The sequence below is a fragment of the Anarhichas minor genome, unplaced genomic scaffold (assembly GCF_050575085.1).
Source record: "Anarhichas minor isolate MPS153535 unplaced genomic scaffold, ASM5057508v1 ptg000071l, whole genome shotgun sequence".
NCBI lineage: Eukaryota > Metazoa > Chordata > Actinopteri > Perciformes > Anarhichadidae > Anarhichas > Anarhichas minor.
The window spans coordinates 5,166,425-5,184,829 of NW_027466517.1; the positions used below are offsets into that span (position 1 = coordinate 5,166,425).

At 42.3% G+C, this 18,405-nt stretch overlaps 1 protein-coding gene across 1 annotated transcript in view; it reads right to left on the minus strand.

Moving 5' to 3' along the window:
* Positions 1-650: 650 nt before the first annotated feature.
* ect2 (epithelial cell transforming 2) overlaps positions 651-18,405 on the minus strand; it is a 47,023-nt gene continuing 29,268 nt past the window's right edge. The window contains exons 18-26 of the mRNA XM_076079340.1: positions 17,755-17,851; positions 17,418-17,499; positions 15,319-15,397; positions 13,515-13,634; positions 12,043-12,181; positions 9,462-9,616; positions 7,868-7,975; positions 4,444-4,578; positions 651-1,190 (exon numbers count right to left, since the gene is read on the minus strand). Coding sequence (XP_075935455.1) covers positions 651-1,190; positions 4,444-4,578; positions 7,868-7,975; positions 9,462-9,616; positions 12,043-12,181; positions 13,515-13,634; positions 15,319-15,397; positions 17,418-17,499; positions 17,755-17,851 — 1,455 coding nt within the window. The remainder of the gene's footprint in view (positions 1,191-4,443; positions 4,579-7,867; positions 7,976-9,461; positions 9,617-12,042; positions 12,182-13,514; positions 13,635-15,318; positions 15,398-17,417; positions 17,500-17,754; positions 17,852-18,405) is intronic.

Consider the following 18,405-nt stretch of genomic DNA (forward strand, 5'->3'; position numbering starts at 1 on the left):
CCTTTTAATGTCAATGATTAATAATCAGATCAAGCCTTTATAATGAATATGAATTTCCCCGTACTAAACGGTAATGTTTAAAACACCTGACAGTTCAGTGAAATATTCTATATGTGACGGCATGCCTTTAAAGAAGCCCTTTTCCCCTGAAGGAGAGAAGGCGTCCACCTGGACAAATCTCTTTTATGTCCCAGCTCTACACCAACTCAGATCCTTTATACCCTTTTGTGTTCAGCCCACAGTTATTGGCACCCACCTAGTGAACATTCCCAGCCACCACCATCAGTTAGTAACCCGGGTGATTCATACCAGCAGAGCAATTCCAAATCAACCCTTAAAATCTCTGCCCTGTACACAATCTCAAGTAGGGAGCAGCATTACACCCCCCCTCTCTTATCTAACCCTTGAAGTTCAGAGTTCAGCTGAACAGCGGGGCCTCATTAATCTGATGCATCTTTTCAAAGGGCCTCAGCTTCTAAGGAGTTGATTTGGGACTAGAAATGCACCTGTGGCATTTGGATGTTAAAAGGCTAAAGAGTAATCTGCAGGTAATGAGGATTAATATGAAATTAAAAATGGTATTGGTGCACCCCTAGTTGAAACTAGACCACAGTGATAGGTTTGCTCACATCAGACTCCAGGACTGAGGTTTAGAGCAGAGTCTCCCTGCGAGGACTGGTCAGGGCAGCCTTGCATGGGTCCAAGGGGGCTTGGGGATCCCTGTATGACTCAGAAAAGGTCCTGCCTATGACATTAACAGGCTGATTAGCCAGGAACCTTGCCTGGAACCCCACTGAGGGTAGGTGTCTGGACACGTGCTGGCTAGATTTTGGTTGGGAGTTTTTTGAGTTGAGCTGAATGAAGTTTCGGACAGCTGGAATCGAGGTGGAGTTGGGAAGGGTTGAAGTGGTGGACTGTTGAGAGGTGTCGGGGCCTGAATGAGCTGGTGCTGGTTGGGACAATAGTGGAGCATGAAGGATGGACTTGGGTTCTTGGGTGCTAGGGCAATAGAAGGGGCGGAGGCTTTCGTTAAACTCGGGGGCAGGGTTTGGGGGTGGGCTGCTGGGGGTACGTATACAGACTGGGACCCTGGCTCTGACTGGAGGATGGTCCAGAGAGTTAGAGCGCTGCACCACAGCACTGCTCTTGGCAGAATCACTCAAACTGAACGTTGAGGCAGAGCGAGACATCTAGAGCACATAACAGAGGGGAGACACACATGGAGCAGGGATTTACATATCATGAAACAAAACCTGAAAAACAAGATGAGACAGGCAGAGAATAGAGACGCTGAAACAGAGCTTAAGGAGAGAGCATATCCTCAGAAGGTAAAAAAGACAGAAACAGATGAAAGACTATATAAGGCTGTGTATCACATGAAGTAAGTTAGAAATGTTAGGAGTTTAAGCAGAGCAACAAAGATAAACGCAGGGGAACATTTAAAATTGCATACCTAGACAGACTGTAGTTTTAAATATACAATGCACAACAGCATACACTGTTAAATTGATAAACACAGGTTCAAAAGAAAGCTGTGTATCTCTACCGTGTAGCATCTCTATAGCGCATCTCTATAGCGCATCTCTACCGCGTAGCATCTCTACCGCGTAGCGCATCTCTACCGCGTAGCGTATCTCTACCGCGTAGCGTATCTCTACCGCGTAGCGTATCTCTACCGCGTAGCATCTCTACCGCGTAGCGCATCTCTACCGCGTAGCGTATCTCTACCGCGTAGCGTATCTCTACCGCGTAGCATCTCTACCGTATAGCGTAGCACATCTCTACCGCGTAGCACATCTCTACCGCGTATCTCGATCTCGGAGACTTCAGAAACACATTGGGCCTCATTCTCGAACATCTTCCGAAATGTTTTCTTACGGACTTCGGAAGACCAACGTCAGAAAAGATCTCCGCCTGATTCATGAATGCCTGAAAATGGGTTCTTACACAGCCGAAGTGTTCTCAGCTGTGCTCCCCCGAATTAAGAATTCTTAAATTGAAGGCGCGTTCTCGTGCACCTGGATCTGCATACAGAAACGCCCCGCCAGCTCCTTATAAGGGCATGCAACTGAAGAGACGTGTGCACAATCGACAGACTCCACATGCAACGCGAAAGCAACTTCAGACTGATTAAAATCATGTCAAAGCGGAAAACGAGCACCGGTCGAGTAAACTGAGACCTAACTCCACCGGTGCAGATACTGTTGCAGAATGTAGATGTGACCTTACTTACATTAGTTGCACTGACTGAGAATTTTGTTAGTGTTGTGTAGTAACTTCAGTTGATAAATACAACAGTTAATATTGGTAGATCATCCAGCCTGCTCATTGCAAATGTGTTTTTTCTTGTTCATATTGTGTGCGGTTAACAAATAATTTCCTTTTTATGTTGCACTGAAATTAAGTCATTTAGTGTGTTCTTGGTCACATCAATTTGAAAGCTGGACCAAAGTGTTCGATTTCATTCAATTATAATTAGGCCAAATAAAAAGCCTCAAGTTGTAAGTACAGTCTGGACAGTCTTTTTCTCTCAACGCCTCAATAGGTAGATCTTGCCTGTCACCAAGGCAGAGGTCAGGGATCTTGGGATTAAAAAGGTTGGTGACCAATGGTGTAGCACATCTCTACCGTGTAGCACACAGTATCTATTGTGTGGGAGCTAGTCCTGGATGCTACTATATCTGAGTGTAGGCTAATGTGTCCTGCTTTATTGGATTTGAGTAGGGATGACCTGATCATGTTTCTATTGTATTTTCCTACATAACACAGCTGCAGTGCACACTTCAAGTACATTTAAAGTTATTAAAATCAATACAATGTTTATGCTTGATAATTAAATAGCTCTGCATTGCATTAAACAAATTGCCTGCATCCAAGCTGTTGCTTATGGGGTTTTTTTTCTTAATAATGAAGTACTCTTTAAATTAACAACCCCTCTCTGTAATATTTGTGGCCTAGCAGCTGTCTAGATGGAATTTCTCTCTCCCTTTAAACGTGTCCTCCGGTGTTTGTTGCCTCAGTGTAGCCTTTGCCTGAGTTACCTGAATGAACTCTACTCCGTAGAGGGTTTATTTTTGTCTTCTCTACATCTTTTGTGCGGATTACATTAATAAATTACTCTTATTGGCTTTTTGCTTTGAGATTTTGTCGCACTTGCTGCGTGGTGAGTGTGGTTGAAAAAGAAAGACTCCCACACTAAGTGACATAATTTAGGTAAATATCAATAAACTGTCTCATACTGCATTTTGCTTATGGTGTGTGTGTGGCCCCCTCATGCACATGAGTGGAACTCAGCAGAGTGGGGGAGTGTTGAAGAGTTGGCAGTCATTGTGTTACTGTGCATTACAGTGTTAGTGTGACAGTTGACGTGAAACAAAAGATCAGGCTCAATAAAGCCGATACGATCAGTTATATATTGCCTTTAACGGACCTGTACAGATCTTTGAGATCGGCTCATCCAGAGTTTATACTCCAGCAACCTTGTTGTCCTCTACATGGATCATCCACTGGTGAGGTCTTTTACCATGACATGTCTGTAGCCGTCGAGATACATTTTATAGCCCTGTCCTCATTAGCCAAATTGTCTCAGCAGCCACATTAACTTTCCTTTTCTTTAGATGCAGCAGTTGTGGCTGAGACTCACCTGCTCTGTTTGTATTAAAGGAAGTGCCAACTGTGAAAAAGGATAAAGCACACTCTGCTGCCAGTGTTGACGAGGAATTACCTGAAGCCTGCATTCTACACAGCAAACTATAATATGCTAATCAAGGAAACGAGTTTCAGTCATGGACCAGTTTATACATTAATATATAGCAATATTAATCCTTCAATTAATTATAGATTGACATCCTTGTGTCATTGGAAACAAGGTAACGAGTAAGATAAGTGACTAACAAAAGTGTGTAAACGGTGGGAATTCGATTTTTTTTCTTTAACTTCTTAACATTTCTCCTCTTCTTCACACCCACTTGTTAAATGAAAATAGAGTATCATGAAATGAGTCATTCAAACACTGGCCATAACACAAAACATGTAGGAAAATAAGTATGGTAACTACTGAAATAGCAATCCTACAAAAGAGCAGAAAAAGTTGCTGCACATTTAAGAGCAGAAGGCTCTTTTCCTGCTTTTAAATCAAGCTCGATCAAATCAACCGACACCGGCTGAAAGCTGCTCCATCATGGATTGATGGAGAGATCAATTGTATGGTTCTCAAAGGGAGGAAGAGATGGAGAGAGAAGAAAATAAGTGAACAGATGGACAGGTAGATGGACAGAGACGCATCCCAGTATTAATTGTGTTATGCTGTTGATATGAAGGAGACAGAGTAGACACATTTTCAAATTCAGGAAATGTATTTTCTGAAGTAAGTAAACCAAAACTTATATAAGAGAACATCATGTCCTTTCCCCCACCAAGTAAATATGAACAAAAAATACTTACAGCCAGCGTGGAGCTGCTGCCGAGGCGGTTTTCACAGCTCAGCCTCTGGGTTTTCTCATCTGGAGTACTGTTGGCCATGAACGCCCTCTGGATCGCACGCTTTGGGGTCTTGGTGAAGGAAAAGGCCCTGGTCACCTAGCACACACACAAACAAAATCTTAGCAATGTACACTCAAGGGCCACTTTATTAGGTACACCTTGCTAGTAGCGGGTTGGACCCTTTTGCCTTCAGAACTGCCTTAATTCTTCGTAGCATAGATTCAACAAGGTGTTGGAAACATTCCTCACAGATTTTGCTCCACATTGACATGATAGCATCACATCCATGATGAGAATCTCCCGTTCCACCACATCCCAAAGGTGCTCTGTTGGATTGAGATGTGGTGACTGTGGAGGCCATTGGAGTACAGTGAACTCATCGTCATGTTCAAGAAACCAGTCTGAGATGATTTGAGCTTTGTGACATGCTGCACTATCCTGCTGGAAGTAGCATCAGAAGATGGGTCCACCGTGCTCATAAAGGGATGGACACGGTCAGCAACAATACTCAGATAGGCCGTGGCATTTAAACCATGCTCAATCGGTACTAAAGGGCCCAAAGTGTGCCAAGAAAACATCCCCCCACCATTACACCACCACCAGCAGCCTGAACCGTTGATACACATCAGGATGGATCCATGCTTTCATGTTGTTTATGACACATTCTGACCCCACCATCTGAATGTGGCAGCTGAAATCAAGACTCATCAGACCAGGCAACGTTTTTCAGATCTTCTGTTGTCACATGTTGGTGAGCCTGTGAGCCTGTAGCCTCAGTTTCCTGTTAGCTGACAGGAGTGGCCCCCGGTGTGGTCTCTGCTGCTGTAGCCCGTCTGCTTCAAGGTTCCACGTGTTGTGCGTTCAGAGATGTGATCTGCAGACCTCGGTTGTAACGAGTGGTTATTTGAGTAACTGTTGCCTTTCTATCATCGCCATCCACTCTGCCCATTCTCCTCTGACCTCTGACATCAACAAGGCATTTTGGTCCACACGACTGCCGCTCACTGGATATCTTCTCTTTTTCGGACCGTTCTCTGTAAACCCTAGAGATGGTTGTGGGTGAAAATCCCAGTAGATCAGCAGTTTTTGAAATACTCAGACCAGCCTGTCTGGCACCAGCAACCATGCCACGTTCAAAGTCACTTAAATCCCCTTTCTTCCCCATTCTGATGCTCGCTTTGAACTTCAGCAAGTCCTCTTCACCACGTCTAGATGCATAAAGGCATTGAGTTGCTGCCATGTGATTGGCTGATTAGCCATTTGTGTTAACAAGCAATTGAACAGGTGTGCCTAATAAAGTGGCTGGTGAGTGTATATTGGATTGAATGGGATCAGCCACTTCATTTTGACTATCTTAGTATCCGTCACAGCTGAAGATAATTATACAACCTGTTCTTTATTCGTCCCAAACACTGCCAATAAGTACTGCAGGTGATGTGCATGTGACTGAGGACCATCTGTACTAGACATTACATGGTCTGAACAACAAAGGTAACAGCTTTCATTAACAACGTACATTTGATTTATTATAAGGGTAATGTGCACTATGTAATGATAATAATAATTACAATATAAAAACATCCAAAGATACCCATGTCAAAAGACTTATTTCTATATAGTTTAGCAGCAGCAGGCTGGTACTTCATTTGTGATGCTTAGATATTGTCTTCAACTTGTTTATTCACTTTCTTCACATATTGATTTAACAAATATTATCCAGTGCTGATAACGATTTAGAAATGTGAGATAAAAACTAAAATCTGATAATGAACGCATATTTATTTCGCATTAGGTTCGTAAGAGACAAAGTTATGTAGTGAATGAGACACTGGGCCACCAGTTGGTTTGTAGACTATGTTTTTGAAGCCCCAATCTCAGCATTTTGGCCATCGCCATCTTTTTTTTTTGTTTACAGTGTTTACTGAGGTAATGAATCAAATGAGAAGTAGAGTAATTTTCTCACAGAATTCTATACAACCAGAGGAGTCGCCCCCTGGTGGACAGTAGAGAGAATGCAAGTTTTAAGACACTTCCGCATTGGCTTCACTTTTAAATGTAGAAGATGCCGAATGCCGCAAATCATTTAGGTTGTAGTTTACCTCTATGTTCGTCCAAAATATCATCGCTTTATCCTATTGGACAATTGTGAGAAATTATCATAATTAGCAAACGAATTCATGATTTGTGGCCAAAAATGTTTTTTGTGAGGTCAGTGACCTTTGGCCACCACATTCTTAACAGTTCCACCTTGAGAGCAAGTGGACGTTTGTGCTAACTTTTAAGAAACTCAGATATAACGTTCATGTAAGGATGGATGGACATTCAGGCAGACAAGCTGGAAACATAATGAAAAATAAAAATCAGGAAAGCAACATCGGTGTCATACCAAGTCCTGACACTTTGTACTGACCGCTTACGTGGAAAAGAGCTAAAAGATGACAGGCAGAAAACCCAGGGAGCATGCTGCTATCTTAGCTTCCAAAAAGTGAATAGCCGTTGTGACAGCTCGTGAGAAGGATCAGCATCTGACAAGCCATGGTTTTTATAAGCGGCCAGACATTTTGCCATTAGTAGTTCTATAATGTGCTTTTATCTGTTAAAGGAGTGGTCTCCTACATAATGAATACATGCAAAGCTATTTCTTGAAGAGATAACAGCTGTTGACCTCTGCATATGTGGCCATGTTTAAATTCAGCGCACTATGAATGAGGAAAGAAACTTTGTAGCACCAAGGAAAAGAGAATTGGTCGACTGACAGTCTGCCCCATAGCCCTTCTTTAATCTGTTGACCTTCACTGCGCTCAGTTGCTCCCTCAAATGTGTCTGCTTTAGAGTCGGATAAAGCGCTGATGACAATGTTGCATATCTTTTATCTGCTTGTTCCAAAGATTCTTTCAGGCAGTATATGATATATTCAGTTAAATATTGAAATCCTTCAGCTGCTGTGTCTGAATGAGCTGGAAAAAGCAGCTAAGAAAATCTCAGGCAGACTTCAATCCCAGCCCTTTGTTTTATAAATGCAAAAACACATCAAAGGGAAGAGTCTGCACCGCATGTCTTGTGCCTAATTCCATTCATGTTTATGTGTAACATAGCAGGAAATAAGTTAAGTAGACCCGTCAGTCTGAATCCGGGCCGTACCTGAATGAGGACACCCGGGTTGACTTCAGGTCATGAGTCTCTTGTGTGGCTGCTGACAGCTCTGTCAGCTGAGGAGTCAATCACACGGAACGGCAGTAGTGTACCAACATCTGGTTAAAAACTAGTTTCGCCGACTTCACTGCATTCAGCAGTCTGAACAACGCCTGGCTGCTCCACAGGTATGTTACCGTGACCCACCACTGGAAGAGGTGCAGTTGGGCAGGTTGATGATGGGAAACTTTACCTTTTTAGAGGTCTTCTTGATGGCCCTGGAGGCTTTGCTCAGGGTGCTGTCCATATCCTTGGTGCTGACATGTAGTGAGTCTGGGTCTGTGCACTGAATCAGGTCTTCCTAGTTACCAGACGAGAAAAAAGAATACATCATGACCTGAAGTGTGCAATTCACGCAATCAATGCTGATAGATACTTTATGTTTTGTGGTAGGATACACACAGTCCTTATTTCTCTCCCCCCCTCCCCCTGCACTGAGCTTGTTAACAAGCAGGGCTCCATCTCGTTGGTATTCACATGGTAGCGTTGACCCAGTGAAAACAGCATTAAGAATGCAGCTGCGAGGTGGCAGGCTGAACAGAGGCCAAGATCGCCCCCTGCTGCCTGCTCTGCTTAATAATAGAGTAGACAGCCTCACCTCCATAACTTCCTGTGGACTCATAACCATCACGCCTAATCAGCTCATAACAAGTCGGTTTTCCATAATCTCCCCAAACCATTTAGGGATACAGTTGGGGATGTTCTGTTTTTCTTCATCATGAAAAGAATAAAACCAACTAGGAACTGGTAGAACTAACAAGAATTGTCTGTGTTTCATGTTGTTCAATGCTATGAAAACACATCAATGAGCCACACTGCTGCACTGTTCGCTACACAATAGATTATTTCAAAATTAATTTCAATCCAATTCATCAATTGCTTTTGGAATCACTCGCTAGAGCAGCAGATGTGTATTAATCCACAGCTGAAAATAGTCCCCAAGAAACGCACTATTCCTGTATGAGTAAGTCTGTCTGTGTTGAAATTGGTCGACCCTCATCTACCTGCATGCATGTCTTATTGTTTAGCTGCGTCCGACTGATTTATTTATTTCTCGTACTCTGCATGCTTTTATGTTGTGTGCCTCTGACATGGATGTTATTTAGTGTCTAATAATGCAGCATAATATTGTAATCTTATATTCTGTTTTTAAGTTTACTTTGTAACATCTGCCTTGGGACTACAGATGAAAGATAGCCTCTTGGCTAACTGGCGCATTTACAGCAATGCTTTTATTAATGTGCACTGTCTCTTATCAAATAAACCAATAAAGAAAGAAAGAAGTGCCGTGTGTGACGATGAGTAAGCAGTCAGCAGTAACATTACGGCTGTGAACGTAGCAGTGCAGTGTGTACAGTTGATTTCTCTTCTTAATAATTATTCAAATTAAAAATGTTCGCGAGTTCTTTTCAACTGACTCTTTGTAGAGTCGGCGGCCCAAATGTCAATTAAACATTCGGTCTCCTCCTCTACGCTTGTGCTACTCATTTTGTTTGATCTGGTTCTTTCTAACAGCCGGCCAGAACTTCCTGTTATGGTCCGACACTAGAAACAAACTGAACCGTGCTCCTTTTGGTTTGGATCACCAGAAAAGTCAGAGTTCAGGGCCGAGGTAGGTGTGGAAGGGCTTTTAGACTGGACCAATTTGTTTTTGGAGAGGAAAGGGCTCTTCAGATTAAACTGCTGTTGAAGATTACAGAGCTATCACAGCTTCCTTCCCTGCCTCCCACTCTGTCAAACAAGCCATTATCTTCTCTTTGTGTGTCTGTGTGTGCGCAGCTTCTCACCGCATCAGCCTTGCAGATGGTGTTGGCGACATGGCGGCACAGAGTTCGCAGCCAGGCGCTTTTAACCGTTTCTTCCCCGGCCAGTTGGAAGCTGAACAACAAGTTCTCCTGTTCAGTTGGAGGGTGAACCACCAAGGCGAATGCATTCACACACTCTGAAGGGAGGCAGTGAGAGAGTGAGAGAAGGACAGACAGTGATGGAGAGAGAGAGACAATAATGAACAGTGACAGAATGAAAGGAGGAAGAAAATTGTCCAGTGAAGAGATTGAAATGAGGAGAATGTGACAGAAAAGGATGAGCATGATCGAGGAAGAGTGTTGGACGGGGAGAAAAGGAAGAGAAACAGATGGAGAGATAAGAGCAGACAGAAGTGGTGGAAGAAAGAAACAACATGCAAGACAAATTCAGTGCTACATCCAAACTGCATGGACATCAATCATCAGTGTTCCCTGTGTAAAGATAGCATTTGTCAGAGAACATTGTGTTCTCACATGAAACTACAGGGGCAGACAAAATAAAGGAAGTGCCAAATTATGTAAGAAACAATTGCTATTGGATCCCCTTCACTTGTCAGCGTGTCATACTAATGTGGGATCCTGGAGCTTTTTTCCTGGAGATAAAGGTTTAATGATATCCAACACTGCTGATGAGGAAGGCCTGAGACAGATGGAATCAGTGAGTATGGTGTCATCTCTGCCTCACATTTGAGAGCAGCAAGCATTACGTGTATAATTAACTATGAAGATATAGTGTAGTAGTAACCTGAGCACAGAATAAAGTCACTGGCCCTCTGTGTCATTGTTGTAATCGGAGCTTCTCTGAACATAGTCGGGCCTTTTAGTGCACGTGAGTGTGTGCCACTGGCTAGCTCATGCTCGTTGCTCTGCACTGCTCTCATACTGCTGATAACGCCGGAAGCTTAGCACCCACATTCTGGTTCCCCCCAGGTAAACAATGTTAGCATCATTAGCCGCTAGCCGCCTGCTCAGCAGTCTCCATGTTGAGCTGTGTGGAGGCAGTAATTATGCTCAGAAGTTCATATTGAGCATCTTTAATAATGAGATATGTGTGGACTTAACATTTTGTTTCAGACAGAAAAGAGTATTTCATTCTTCAATGTCTGAAATCACTGTTCACTCTACACTCCAATGTCTAAATGTGCTGAAATGTATGCTGCATTACGTGCCCGCAAAGTGTTCTGCTAACAATATTTAACTGTAACGTGTCACATTCTACAGATGCAAAAATTGTAACCTCGTTCTCACTATCGGTACCGATTTTGGAGCCAGCTCAGCTGTTCACTCCTCATTGTGATGAGTTATTATGTCTATCATGTGGAGCAACACTTGCATGATATGCAGGAGACCAAAGAGGAATAAATGAGTATAAAATGGGAATCGAACAGAACGTTGCCACTTCCAAAATTGTTTATAGATCTAAACTTTGCTCCTAAGTGCACCAGATGCATGCATCTAACTTTAAAATGTACAAAACATTCCTATCGCACTATGTATTGCAGAAAAAAACCTGCAATGTCAGTTTTCTTTCCAATTTCGTGCAGCCCGACTTGCTGAAATTATTCTTCATGTTCACATTGGCCGTTAAAACCTTCCGTCAATGTAAAACTCTGTGAGGCTCCAGCAGGTTTTTAGTATTAAAGTGGTGCAGGAATGAGTCCTAAAACCTGGATATGAATCAGTTCCCGCATCTCGCAGTCAATGTGTATTCTGGATGCGTTTCTAGTTAGATGCCTGAAATAAAGTCTGTGGTTAACACAAGCTGAAGCGATTGTAACGTTGTAAATGAACACGAAAATAACACTCTTTCACGCGTCTTCAAAAAGGTCTAAATGAGACGACTAAACGTCATCACGCCTCTACAGCCATGTTGTGTACTCACGCTCATGTGACCCTGGTGTAGTTTATTTATAGCCCACAGATCATATTTCCTGCAAAATCCGATGGAATATTCCTATTGGATTAGGTCATTTTATTTGTTTTCCTAAATGAAGCTTGACATATCCAGTATTATCCCATTGAGATTCAAAATATATTTTCAGAGGCAGAATAAAAGTTCCACACAAATGTACAAATAACAGACTTAAAAACAAAACAGCAAAAGGTTAACGACATTTCATATTAAAGAGACAAGTAACAAAGCTAAAACAAACAGCATCACACATTTGATGTTTGTTTTCTCCTGTTGGTGAGTTAAAAGAGATGAAGACCAGCTACAAATTCACATTCTTAAATGAAGAAATTGCAGAAGTGAGCTGACTCAGATCTCAGAGCATGGAGCATTCTTGAATGAAAGTATTGTGAAATAGCTTCTGCAATGTTTGAACAAATTGAGCTGGGATGTTGGAGTTGGTTCGTCATTCTTTTAAGCATTGCACTATAATAATAATAATAATAATAATAATAATAATAGGGACACTCCAAAAGACACTGATTTGAGTGGTTAAACACAAGGGAGTGCAGATTGAGAGGGAGCCATAAAACACCCTCAAATGACATGCAGATGAAGTGATAAGCAGTAGCCTCATTAGTTTACAGTGTGGGCATGCTGTCGCTGTGTTACCTTCTGTGTCCTGCAGGTCCAGCACTCTGCGGATCTGGGACAGCGGCATCAGTGCGATGTGTTTGAGCGGGGGTGGTGGTCTCGTCTGTCCCAGCGGACTCTTAAATGTATTGATCACCTTGTGTCGCTTCCTCGCGATCTGCAGAGACACACACACACACCTGACAGATGCACAAAATAGACAGCCACTTTGGAGGGGAATGGGGAGAAAGGCAACTTGTGTGTGTGTGTGTGTGTGTGTGTGTGTGTGTGTGTGGTTGCGATTAAGAATTGAGTGTGGGTGCATTTTGCAGTGTGTGGGTGAAGCCGCTATCGGTTACTTGCCAATAAATCAATGAGGCCTTCATAGAGGTAAACGATGCAACTCATTAATGCCACATTAATTAGATGCTGAGAGAGAGGAGGTAGGGAGCGAGAGAGAGAGATAGGGGAGAAGATGAAATAGGGCACTACACCGTAGGTCAGTGTTATTTTGGCAGTGTGAGTGAAGAGGGGGACAGTGGTTATATGAATGCAAGAGTAATCAATGACGTGAGATGGAGAGGAGTAGTGAGGCCACCCACTCTAACACAACATTCCCTCATTATACATCCAGGACTACATGGAGGACCGTCTCACACACACACACACACACCTGAATCAGCGCAGCCACCCACCTCCTCTCATTGTGTTTGTGCACGGCTTCTTTGCTAATTAACTGATTGTGTCAGCAAGGATAGACTGCACACACAGGGATTGATGACCTTTTCAGGCCCTTTTTGTATTCAACGCTGCGTGTGCACATGAATCTCAGCATGTGTTTAAGAACATGCTGAGAGCCATGCTGCGTCTCGCTTAACCAACAAGGTACACAGAAAAGGTATTTATGGTTACATCACTGGTTAAATGGTATCAGAGTTGAAAGTGGTGAAAATAGAAAGCACTCTCTACTTATTGTAACTACATTTAATAAATTATGACATTTATAACTGCCCCTTTGTGTCTTTCATGTTGTTTTAATAGAAATACACAATCTGCTGCTAAAATGACTTTCAATTATCTCTCCGCATCCAACAATCCAGGATGCAGCAGAATATTGGATATGAATGAATGGTGGGGAGGGTGTAAATTAACAAAATGAAAACTACTCCTTTCAATTACATTTCTTAAAGATAGTGTAATAAACGTGACAGTACATGTAATTTACTATTTCAAAAAGGTGGATTTAGAGTTAAGTTACTCTGTTAATTAAAGTGAATTGTGGATAAGCGTGAAATAATTGATTAGTTTGAAATGAATGACCATTTTAAACGTTGGTGTGACTTAGGCCTTTAAAAAGGAAATAGTTAATAGACTTGAAGAGCTCAAGATAGTCCAAGTCTAGTCTGGAGTCTTACCTCCAGCCCTGACTTATGGTAAAACAGGTCAACTAGGTGTGAACCTTTTCTGAGTGAGATTGTCAAACATTTCTTGGTGTTTGTGTGTATTCTCACCTCAAGGCAGTCGTTGAAGAGGAAGAGTGTGACATGTTCCCCACGGTCACAAGGCTGGTCTCCCAGGGCGATCGTTTCTACCCGGTGAACCAGAGTGCGATGGGACGACAGCAAGTTGGCCTGCAGAGAAGACAAAGCACAGAAAGTAAACGGGATGTTTGAAGAATTACAGAGATGAGGTTATATAAGATAAAAGAAAGAGACGTTGACTGTGACCATAGTGACATCTATGACTGAAATACACTAATCAACATGGGAAAAGGAAGCACGAGGACTGGATTAAGGGCAGGAGACCTTGAGACAATTACCGCCAAAACATCTTCCGCCTACCCAGCCACACCAAACGCCACCAAAAGCTGCATTACAGCCCCAGGAAGAGAGGCAGGAGCTAAGCTAACCCAGCTTGGACCTAAGGCTACTCCACTACCAAGCCTGCTCCTCCTGGCTAATGTCAAGATGCAGGAAAATGAAATGACAAAACAACCGGATGGTATTTTTACTGTGGCAGGAGATATGTTTCATCGGAATTCCATCAGCAGGTCCACATGTCCGCCAGAGGAAACAATACACTGGACCATGTTTACACAAACACATCACATGTCTCTGCTTTTCTGGCCAATGTACTCCCAGCTGATTAAACAGGCCAAGCCTTTAGAAAAACTGTTCCAGTGTCAACAGATGAAGCTACAGCAGCTTTACTGGACTGTTCTGAGTGCACAGACTGACACATGTTCAGACATGCCGTCACCAAGGAGAACCATAACAATCCTGAGGAATATACACCAGTGACATCATACGTCGGCAGATGTGTTGATGTGTTGATCACTAAGACAATAAAATCATTCCCCAACCAGTAAGCCTGGATGATAGAGAGGTGAGGGTCCTTTACTGAGACAGAAAAGCTGCCTTTCGCCAGTCAGCTAGCGTCTGGCCCGCCTCCAATGGACCGGCCACCGTCAGTGCACACAACAGATGTGAGAAGAATCCTGAAGAGAGTGAATACGAGTAAAGCTGCTGGGCCAGATAACATCCCTGTGTACTCAGAACATGTACCCACCAGCTAACTGATGTCATCATTGACATCTTTACTGTCACAGGAGAGTATGTCATCTGAAGGACCGCCCTGTGGCATACACCCCCATCCTGATGAAGTGCTGTGAGAAACTGGTTCTTCAAAAACAACGTCCCAGCCAGCCTGGACCCTCACCAGTGTGCACACAGAGCCAACAGATCCACAGAGGATAGCAGCAGACTACACAGCAGCTTCTCTCCTCAGGCTGAGACTCCATCAAGATGTTGGTTTTCTCATTAGCAGAAAGGGACTACATTGTCGCTTCGTTGTGCAACACGATACAATTAGGTACAATTGACAATAAATGAACCTAGAAACCTTAAACTGACAGCCAAGACTGAAGACAAAGATGCACACATGGGATAAAGGCAACACTTTGGAAGGTAGACGGGAAGGTTGTGGAGAAAAGAGTCGGTTTTCACATGGGACCTAACCTATGGTCCTAAATTAAATTAAATAGAAATCATTTCTACATATCATCATCATTATTAAATTATTTAATACCACAATATCCAAAACGGTAGAAATCTTTCACTCTTCTCTAACGCTCACACATCCATATTGTATGAGAAGCCAGTAATAATGTCTCCCAAATCAACAAGTTCATTGATGAATAGCTGACAACTGGTACAAAACATCATAGTGTCACTGTCTGAGCATGTCGAATATACTTGCACATCTTACTATGGTTTGACTGATTTGTACACAAACAGCAGCAATCCTCAAACTTACAGGACAGTCAACCACTTCATAAACGACATCAAAGATCTGCTTCTGGCCTTCAGTCCTCCTCTTGTCCTCATTGATGTGACTAGTGGGAGAAAAGGGAGAAGCAAAGGATATTATTTTACATCTCATCTGGTACTGAAACTATGAACCAAGAAATCCATTAGTTGACCAACAGTGACTCAAAATGCACCACGGATGTTTAATTAAACATAGTAGAAAAGGAAAATAATCATTAGCTGCAGCTCTACTTCTGGTTATTAGTACTAGTCTCTAGTCCAGGGGTCTCAAACTCCCGGCCCGCGGGCCGAATCCGGCCTGCCAAGTCATTTTATGTGGCCCGCGATTCCGCCAGCAAAAAAGAAAAAAAAGAAAAAAAAAAGTAAATTTATTTTTGTTTTTTTAAAGTTAGACTTGATAATAAAAATATCCCCATAGTCGAAATTATGAGATAGAAAGTCATAACTATGATAGAAAGTCATAATTCTGAGATAGAAAGTCATAATTATGAGATACTTAAACACAGTCACAGAAGCAGCTCTTTGGCTGGTTACTGTACACTAGAAATGGAAATGTATTGTGAGTACATTGAAGTCTACTTTAAACGTGTCTTTAAAACACATGAAATACTTCACGTGGGATTGTGCAAACGCACCCTTGAAAGGATTTTAAGCGTTGAACAAAGTTATTGTAATAACTTGTTTGATATTTGTCTTTGATATTTTCTTTAATAGTTTGATCTTTGATAGAGTAATGTGGGTTTCTTAACCCTAAATTAAAAGGATTTAAGTTATAATAACAGAAATGTGCTTAAATATATTTTACATTTATATAACTGCATGTACAAAATTTTTACACTTGAATAAACAATAATCAAATGCAGAGACAGTTATTTAACAATATGTTAGGAGTAGTTACATTTACAACCGGCCCTTTGTGGGCGACCATGATGCTGATGTGGCCCGGAGTGAAAATGAGTTTGAGACCCCTGCTCTAGTCGCTGTAATAAAAAAAAGAAACCCGTAGTTTTTCTCTACCAACATTCATTTACCAATGAAAAACACATGAGACTATTGTTAAAGGTTGAATAAATCCAACTATGTCACAGCCTGTTGGTGGTTGGTTGCTCATGGTTGGGACAAAACGATTTTGGATAAGCATTTTGGGGTGTTCTAGAGGACCCCTCAATAATGAATGAAAAATGAATCACATCTCAATGAAGAATGTGTATGAAATAAATGAAGCTTCAAAGACAATAGAGGCACTGATTCACGCAGCAGAGACAACATATTTAAAAGGTGAGGCGATTGTTTAAAGCATCATCTAGTGACCACGCTCATCACAAGTGGAATGGGGTCGGGGTCTGTCTGATTGAGCTCAGCATGTGACACTAAATGCATTAATCCAGTGAGTTTAAGGCTCGTCTTGTATCAGCTGTGTGATGTTCATCAATGACTGACTGCTCAAACATACAGGTTTGTCCTGGTTCTGAATGAGGTGGAGGTGCAACCATATTGATCCTATAAACAGATGCATGTGCACCGTGCCTTCAACAGGCGTAAGGTGGCCTTCGGGCAAACATGATCATAAACGCCAGCTGGTGATTAAAAACTATATTCAAACATGGAACGGCAGGTCCGCTCTCCATGTTTATGATCGATATTGCGTGATGGAAGCAGCACCACCACATCGCTGCTGACATTACATAATTACAAAAATCCACCAACTGATGCGCTTGTAGAGAATAGTGTTCCATGGAGAGAGTTTTGTCGGATATTTGTATATAGAGTTCATGCAAAGTAGAGCAGCAGGTATCCCCTCCCTGATATACAGGGAACCATGCATTCATATTGGCATATTTAAGTCATACAACTATTTTATTATAGAATATAATTGTACATTTTTGCACTGAAATACCAGGCAGTTAGGTATGTCATTATAAATCTTCCATCAAAGTCACTTGTTTCTCGCTAAATCTTGGCTCAACAACGGTCAGTTATTACACGTTGAAGCCACATAACGCTCGAGTGGAGAGAGTTCACATGAGGTGTTGGAAATGATCAAACATCATCACAAAAGACAAGGGTGAGGTCACGCCAACTCACGTCATGACTTCTTTCAGAGACTCGATTGCTTTCTCCAGCGTTATCTTGTCTGGGTTGTCATCCGACGTATGCTTCTTTATGTCTGATGAAACGGTGGAAGAAAAGGAAAGTTTGGTAAAAAGTAGACGGACAGGATGAGATGAAAATCATGTGGAGAAAGGAGAGTAGAAAGGAGAAATTACAGACGGGTATCAACAGGAGATAATAGAGGAAGGAGACAGGTATGAAAGGGGAAAGATAAGGAGCCAAAGACAATCAACCACGTAATTAGCATGCTTTTTTTTTTCAACACAGGTGTGTGTGTGTGTGTGTGGGGGGGGGGGGGGGGGGAGAATACCGTTAAGGAGAAGGGCCACACTGGGCAGTCTCTGTACAGGTCTGATGAGCAGCTCCACCAGCGTCTGCCTGCCACACTCTGGCTTAGACTGGTTAATCTGTAGAATGCAAGCATTAATGTGTGACAGTGTGTGTGCTTGTGTTAGCGTGTCGCTAACACAAGCACACTGATTTGGACACAAAAGTTTGCACTGCATGTCAACCACCAACAAAATAAAGGTGGATTCGCTCAAGTCCATCTGTTCAACGGGCCTTTTTTGCGGATATCAGACGGTATCTTTTTAAAAACAAAGTGTCACTACTTTGTGCACTTTTAACTCTGTGACCTTCTATGATTCATGATACATTTATTACTGTGAATCTGCAGCAAGACAGCAACCTTCATTTTATACATTACAAACATATTTGAACTGTAGTAGTGATACCAAATACTGCTTCAGTTTCTCCAGCACAAAAGTGTCCAACTGTCAAATACTCTGGTTGAAATCCAGATATTTAGACTTGTGAACCCTTCTTAGTGTGGATTGAGTGGCAGCGTTGTAAATAGGAGGATTTATTGCTCTGTGAAATGATCTCTCCTTCCATCCCACCGCTCTGCTGTCACAGTGCCACGGCCCAAGTCCTTTCTTTCCCAGAGGACGATTTTTAATAA